Genomic DNA, 8,562 nt, shown 5'->3' with positions numbered 1-8,562 from the left:
TTCAACAAAAAAGTTCGGTAGACTTTTATTGCTTTTGTCAAATTCAGTAACATTTCAAAAAATAGTTTTCTTCTAATAATTATAAAACAAATTTGAAAGGCAGGATCTTTCACATTATAGACATGTTGGAGAGACGTGTACTTCATACAAAAAAAATATCAGGTCTACATTTGGAGTAGATTTACCTTGCAGTGGATTTTTTACAAAAGAAAAAAAAAGGCTAGTGTAATTATAAAATAATCATAAAAAATTGGAATTGTACTGTGTAATTACACAAATTACCAAACTGTATATAAATGAACACTAAATTCAATTTCTGTTCACTTAAATGTGCTGAACATTAGAAGACATCCCCCCATACACAAATCATATACAATGTATCAACAAAAGAAAAAATTACAAATACCAAGTGAATCACTATTTTAATAAATTTGATTTTTTTAAAAAAGGAAAGGACTAAATGTTTAACACATTACTCCAAGTCAGTTTAGAATGTCAACATGTGCTAATTTAATAAAAGAATCTTTATTCTATTCAAACTAATGGTTTTCCTATAATTGACACATTTTAAAGGTTATCAAATAAAAAGCACTTTATATTAAAATATCACTAGACAATTTTTGCATTTAGAACACTATTCCAGACTCCAAACGTCTTTGAAGCCTTAAATTTACTTTCTAGAAAATAAATTATTGTTGGTATAAAACAAAAGATATCTTTCACATTTGTACTTCATAAGATGTGATCTACATGACTAATTTAAAATGTTAAATTAACATAAAAAAGAAAATTAGAAATCATCCTGGTATTAATGGCCTAAACATATGAAATCTGTGCATTTAAAAACTATTACCATTTAAATTGCTTAGCACATTTACAGAACGTATGTACACAATAAAACCCCTTTAAAGTAGCAAGCTCTCATATTACACCCTCAATTTCAGATGATTTTTAACAGAACATTGATTTAAACCTGCCTTATGAAAGGGCAAAAGTTACTGTATATACATATAAATGCATTTTGGAGTCTGAAGAAATGTTTTGCTAATTAAATTGGCAGATATTTTTGACTGATAGAGAATTCTAATTTTTAAAATTAGTGTATTTAAATTAAGCCCTACAAATTTTGCAAAGACTTGGCAAATATGAACACTGTATGCCACACACTGCCTTTTTCTTCCTTAAAAATATACCACCACCCCCTTCCAAAAAAAAAAGTTTAAAAGATCAGAACTATCTCAAAGTCCCCAAAAAGTGGGGATGGGTGGGGGGGTAGGGAAGGGGGAACGTATGATTGACTTTAGCATATCTACTAAAACTAAAATAGAAAATCATTCTTTTATTATGAGAAAGTTTGTATGGTTAATTTAAGAATCAAAGTCTGTTGCGAAGATAGTTAAACCTCAGTTGTTCAAAATCCGGTCTCATCATAATTCTCCATATCTATAAATAAACAATCGAGGGAAGCCAAAGGAATGAATGTCCTGAGGTGGCTCGAGTAGCCAGGTTATATTCAGTAGCACAAAGCTCCATCCCTGGCAACCAATGACATCAAGAAAGTGCTGGATTATTTCTTTTTGTTTATTTTCAAAATGGACTATAGATTGGCTTGTTTTGCACCCTGAGGTAAATCAGTGCATAGTAATTATTACTGCTCATTTATACCATTAAGGCAACATTTTTATCTACACAAAACAGGTCATAACCTTCACTGTCTTATAATGCATTCTCCATCCATGATTTTTGTTTTTAAAACAGTGAAACATTTAAATAAAGCAAGCAGTAAATTACTTAAACATGAGTTACCACTGGTATCTTACGGAATACTCACATCAGATCATATTATTTGTCAAAGTAGTTTAGATGAAGCAGAAAATATCAACTATGAAGAACATAGAAAAATGATTTTGAATGTAAAGTTTTGAAATTCATGGTTTTTCTGGCACAAGGTAATTTACATAATTAAACAAAATCACTAAAACACTATGATCCCAGGATACTTTTCCCTTTAAATTTAATAATTACCACATCCTATAAAATGGTCTGGATCATGAATCCTTTGGTGTCCCATATCCAAGTTCAGAAGGCTATGGGGAAATCTTAGCGCTCAACAGAAGATATTTTAAAAGTTTAAGATGAATAGCAAATAAATGAGTCTCTTGTAAATGTTTATACTGTTGAAAATAAAGAGGAATTATTTAAATGGAAGCACAGTGAGTTACGAGCACCATGGATAACATTGTGTAAATCAGTTGCTGGTAGAGTAATATTCAGGAGGACCGCAAAAGATATAAGCTGATGCTGACAATCTGGCTTTCTAAAGAAAAGAAGCTATATTACTAAGCTTTCATTTGGGGTGGAAATTATCCACACAGATAGCACAGAGAAGAAAATGTCTAAATGACAAAAGAGAAGCGTTTTTGTTCATGCATTAAATTGGAGTCAACCAATAAAGCTTTGGACACTCTGAAACATACTTTTACTCTTGGTTCCAAAAACTCATGATGGGTTCTAATTCTTGCCTCATTATTTCTGATGTGCTCTAAGTTCTATCCTTCATACTACTCCACCTTCTCTACAAAGAAATCTCAGACTATCAAATCAAATTTAATTTTTGTGTCACTGACACCATTTTACAGATTTCCATACTAACTCAATACATGTTTAGCTTTTAAGAATTATCCTCTTGCCAAATCAGTTGCGCAACCCCATTCATCCAGTCCTACAGGTTTAGTAACAACAATATTTATTCATTTCATGTTAGGAGTTAACTCCGAACAAAGATAATATAAAAGATGACCAAAAAGACTTACTAGCTTGGGTAAAAAATAAAAGAAAAAGACAAAGGGGGGAAAAAAAAGAGTAATCCAAATCGTTTAAGTAGGTAGGTCACCAATAGTCTGAGCTTTACATAAAATGTTTAATTTCCTTGAAAAACACTAACATGGCAGTGTTTAATATCAAATTTGTGAAATTTGTCAACTGTATTCTTTCAGGGAATTAATCATAAATGTAAGAGAGCCCCAACTATTTACATGAGCACATGTACTCTACAAGTATATGCATCACCTTAAATTTTTGTACAGAATTTAATCTTTACACCAATTAAAATAAATAAAATGTTAGAAACAAAACCAACGTTAGCATTATATTAAATATGTTCTATACAGTGGGAAGAATGGAAATGTAAACAGAAAATCCAAGGTAATTCTTAAGAACCCATAAAGTAATACTGATCATAAACCCATTCCAGAATTCTGACTCCTGATTATTTAATCACACTTCTTTTAAATGAAAAATAATCAAGAATTGAACCTGATAACTAAACTAAAACATTCTAAGAAAATGAGAGCAACAATGCTTTATGGGATGAGAGAACATGTCATTTATACATGTTTTCCTAAATTTGATATATAAGAGAACAGCTAACAGGTAAATGATGTTCAACTGTAATCAAGGATTCATGAAAAAAAAAAAAAAAGATTGTAACAAAGCCTAATGTGTTTCAAACTACTGAAAACAGTTGTTTTAGAGTGTCTAAAATGATAATTATGAGTAGACAGAGTAGTTAACACTGGTATGGGGGTAAAAGTATATTTTAAAAACACCTACATTTTGACTTGAGTATTATTATCCTGGAAAAAGAGGGTGGATTTTGTTGTTGTTGATGTTGTTACTGTTCCTTTTAGCTTTAAAAAAAGTGAAGGTCATAAATATAAATCCTCCAATAAATATTTCACATTTACCTCTATGGCTAAAAATCCATCTCTGGAGAATATCAATATGGCCACCTGCATAAAGAAGTCCATACAACCAGAGGAAAACCAAGAAGCTACTTGTCATCTACTAGGCATGCTACCTTCTGTTTCATAAAACCAACAAAAAAGATTCACGTTTTTCCATGAAACTCAAAACAATAATTGGGGAAAAGGTGAAATTTTTAAATAATTCAGATTAAAATTCACAGAGATCTCTCAATAATAAATATAGGGACAAATATAAACTAGGGTTGATGATTAACTTTTGGTACACATACAGATTTTTCAGAAAAAAAAATACACTTATGCTTTTCCCACATCTTCCTATTTCAAAACTGAAAAGTAATTTTTCTAACAGAATAAATATTCAAAGGATAATTAATAACTATGTACCTTACTCACAAGAGACCCACCTTATTATATTTACAGTCACTACTGTGCTCCTAGCATATATGTCAGACACTTTCAAAAAGCACGGGAGTCACACTTTGGTGGTATGGCAGCCAAAAATCGTCTATACAAACACACAACACACACATAATTCTTCTTGGTTTAGTTCTATAATGATGTTTCAGCATCCACATATTTCCTTGTAGGTTCGTCTTCAAGATTTATTTTCACACTCACTGGTTTTTCTGGGCTATTTAAAACAAAGAATAACAATAAAGAGTTTAAAAATAGAAACAATGGTTAATTCTTAAGCTATCAACAATCCTTCATAAAACAAAGTTATCTGTAGACGTGAAACATTCAACTTGAGGCTGCTGTTATCTCAGTGAACTACTGATCTGGCCTATTACGTAGTGGTTATTTTAAGCTCATTTAATAATGAATTTTAGCTGAAAAGAACATTATTAGGAGGCTATTATGAATGAATCTAATATCTATTATTATATATTATATTATGCATATAAAGACTGACATGAAAGAAGGTGCTAACAGCTTATTTTTAAAAAGAAAAATGTTTATAATTTTTTTTTATCTGGCTGGGAAGAAAGTTTTCTAAAATCCTTCAATATATAAGCAGACTTGATTAATAGTTTTTGTCAGATTTCTGTACTCTAATAATTATTTAACTAAATGTTGATATATCTTTTAAAAACTTGAGTCTTTCTACTAAAGGTTCAAAATGTTATTACTAAACAATTTAAAATGTTACTAAAAATGAATCATAGTTGGAGGAATTCTGAAAATATAGCATAATAGGCAAAAAAGAATAATAATTTCCCCAAATTCAATTCACTCTAGCAAATATTGTGCATAGTAGCATATATATGCTAAACTTTTATGGCACAGAAAACCAAGTTTCAGCAATATCAAAAGTGCACCACCTTAGATGATACGGACTGAAGTCAAATACACAAATACAAAAATCCAGATAGTGCAGACATATTGGGACGCTGCTCTCACATACATGTAAGTGTACAACACATTTATAATGTACCAGTTTACTCGCTGCATAAAATGACCCGTTAACCCCAATTTTAACAATGACAATACTTCCGATAATCGCTATATAATTTGTGACAAAAAATAATCATGAAAAAAAGAAGTAAATCATGATGAGAGGCAGACCTGGATGTGATCTCGAATATTTTAAAATGTTTATAAAGGAAGACAAGAATTCCTCAGAACCAGGATTTGGTTATCTTTTACAAGGTAAATATGCACTTACCTAGGGGGCGTCCAAACGGGGCCAAAATGTTGACTGGAGGATGAGAGGAAAGGTGAAGAGGGAAGGATGAGCTGTAAAGAGCTAAGAGGCAAGTGAGTTCAGTGAGGGTTTCAGAAAAGAGAGCAAGGATGAGGGAGGAGCTAGGACTACAAGAGACTCCTCTACAAAAGACTGGGGAGCACAGACGAGAAAAAGGTGAAAATGAAAACAAGAGCGTAGCTAGAAGGAAATGAACTCGGGATATGCTGGCGCAGGCAGGTCAGTCCCATAAAACTGAGCGGAGGGGGAAACTACCGGCATGGCAGCTCCTTCCCGCGGGCAAAGCCAAGAAAGGAAGCGGGCAGCGGGGACCTCCCATCACAGAGGGTTCCAGAAGCATGGGGCCCCAAGGCCAGCGAGGGAGAATTCAGTCAAGAACGGCAAGTGGAGGGAGAGAGACCTGCAAGAGCCACGCCCGCAGGGACTGGAGAGGGAGAAGGCGGCTGTTACTTGTGCCGCCGGACACTATGAGAACCTGCTGACCCTTTAGCTCGAACCTCAGCATTTTCTCAGTGAGCTCACAGCAGTGACAAGACAAGAAAAATGCCATAATTTGAGTCACCGAGGCTCTGGAGACTCCCTTTCTTTGCACCTGAGGGGAGGAGGGGCAGGTAATACCAGAAAATGATCCGAAGACAGCAGAAAGGAACACGTGGAAGAGTCAGAAGCCGCGCTCGCCCTATGGTCCAAAGAGAGGGCGAGGGAGTGTGCACGCATGAGTACTGCGTCCTCAGCACCAGAACTGGAGTCACGGGTAAAATGCTACATCAGAACACAGCAAGGACATGATCATAGCTACCTCATACTCGGCCTGGATGCTTTGGCGCTCTCGGTGCTCATGGCAAGGGCTCTCCACTGGGCGGTTTTGGCCATTTCATCTGATATGTTAACAACTGAAGGATCAACACTGGAGAACAAACACACTTCTTGGTTAGCACACAGTACCTGACAAAGCACAAATGATGTCACCCAGACCATCTACAATGTTTCCTGGCATCAAATTCACAAGGGAAAAAGTCACCAAAGCACCTAAAAGGCCTAAAATATTATTCTAAAACTATGCATAAAAGCTCACAATTATCCTGGAGGATGGCAAAGCCTGGACATTCTGTTTCTAAATATAAATCTATAGCAGGTTATGTGTATTCTCTCCTGCTTGAGCTACCCCTGAGGCAAACTGTCCAGCAGTGGGTGCCACATTAAAGAAGAACAGTGATAAACCATTTTGTGTTCAGGAGAACAGAGAATCAAGGTGCTGAATACAGGGCCATTTAAATATCACTTAGAGGAACTGGGGGAAAGAAGGAAGAAAAAAAGGATTATAGTCATCTTCAAGAATTAGAAGTCATGTGGTAGATTAACTAGACTTGCTCTGCTACCTCAAGGGCCAGAAGGTGAAGAGAGGCTTAGTTTCAGGCCTGATCAGAAGAAAAATGTCCTGATATAACAATTCAAACTATTCCAAAATGAAATGGACAGCTTTGGGGAAAGGAGCATTCAAGCAAAGGTCAAATGGTTGCTGTTATGTGCTCTTTTCCGATTATAAAACTGTAGAAATTTATTCAAAGGATAGACTGCACGATTTAAAGACTATCATCAAGTTTCAAATGTTCACTGCTAAATGTTCAGCAGTGATAGAAGGAACACCGATATCAAATGACTTTACAGACTTGATCATGACAATCTAGCTCAGTGTTTGGGAGGCTTTGAAGGAAAGTGTGGGAGAGGAGAAGTATTAGACTGAGTAGCAAACGAAGGGTTTACAGAGCCATTGTGCTGACCTCATTGTTGCATGTCTGACAATCTAGCAACCCCATGCCAGGAAACGGAATTGTCTTAGGAAGACTCTGACTATCACCTGGCAGGATCACCAAGCACTGAGAACCTGTCTTGAACTAAGCAAACAGCCAAGTATTCCAACTCTACTGCAGAGAGCGCACTTCACCAGGCTGGTCCCCTTGTTTGAATGCCAAATGTACACTTGCCAAAAAGACTTTTTATGGAGAACTCACATACTTGTGAGGGCACATACTCTTGTGAGGGCAAGCGCTCACAAGATGGTCAGAAAAAGCGATAAAGACTCTCTCAAGAACTTGAGAACTGATTATATGACATAGGAGACACTGACAACAGGTCCATCCAACATGATGTGATTATCTTCATGAATACTCTCGCTTGTATAGGACTTTCGCAGAAATATTGTACAAGTCAAAAATTATTGCTATTCTCACTCTTTTGTTATTAATAAGATTGACTTTTCCCCATGTCTTTGTTATTTTCACTCCTTCAGATAGCCCACATATCAACATCCAGTGCCTTTACAATTTGTTTTATGAGCAAAGCAGAACTGAATTAGCTCAGAAGAAATACAAGATGTGCAAAGTTACAGAAACCCCCTCCCATGTTCATAGGGACTATTTATGTCCAACCAGTGCCAGGAACATTTTGAGCTCATATGGTCTGATCAGCCACAGTCAGACACACTAACTTGATTCTAACATGGTGGTGCCATTTTAGGCCTCTTCCAAAATGAAGGGCAACAACCAACTCCCTTTTTCCTGTCTTCTCAGACGCAGTCTGGTTACAAGAACCATGCAGCTGCTCACTGCCTCTCAGGGGAACATCATTTCTTCACACAGTTACAGTTCAGTGCTTTGCTACCACAGGAACATCAATAGAATGTTGGCTTTGATAACATATGCCTTTATTTCCATGAGAAAAGGAGTCAAGATAGGATCTTTTCAATTCTTTGAAGGCAATTCAGTCGGCACTCTTTCTATTTTTCAACTATGGACCAATTCCCTCTCTATTCACATCATCTGTCTCACAAATACACAGTAGAGATAAACTCTGAAAACTGCCCTTTCCAGGTGCACTACATGATGTGGGTAAAAGATGTTCTTTATGCACTTGGTATTTTCTGCTTGCATAATCAAGTCAAACTTTTAATTACATATCTATTCCAGGACATTCTGCAGCATTCTGGGGCACACTGTCCATAAAGAGGCATTTCAAAAGATCTCACCATCCTCAGAGTTCCTGATCTACTTTTCTTTTGAAATGAATCTCTTCATCACAGCTGTGATAACT

General features: G+C 35.6%; 1 protein-coding gene across 3 annotated transcripts in view; it reads right to left on the bottom strand.

The window, feature by feature from the left end:
* Positions 1-8,562, bottom strand: part of SLC4A7 (solute carrier family 4 member 7) — a 116,149-nt gene continuing 107,587 nt past the window's right edge. The window contains exons 24-26 of one of the 3 annotated variants that reach the window (XM_051963285.1): positions 6,272-6,379; positions 5,434-5,514; positions 1-4,398 (exon numbers count right to left, since the gene is read on the bottom strand). In XM_051963285.1, the coding sequence (XP_051819245.1) occupies positions 4,317-4,398; positions 5,434-5,514; positions 6,272-6,379 (271 nt within the window). In that variant the 3' untranslated portion in view covers positions 1-4,316. The remainder of the gene's footprint in view (positions 4,399-5,433; positions 5,515-6,271; positions 6,380-8,562) is intronic. The other 2 variants (XM_051963286.1, XM_051963287.1) reach the window with 2 other exon arrangements.

Source organism: Antechinus flavipes, chromosome 5, assembly GCF_016432865.1.
Source record: "Antechinus flavipes isolate AdamAnt ecotype Samford, QLD, Australia chromosome 5, AdamAnt_v2, whole genome shotgun sequence".
NCBI lineage: Eukaryota > Metazoa > Chordata > Mammalia > Dasyuromorphia > Dasyuridae > Antechinus > Antechinus flavipes.
The sequence above is the reverse complement of the archived record's forward strand: the minus strand, read 5'-3'. Positions and strand labels throughout refer to the sequence as shown.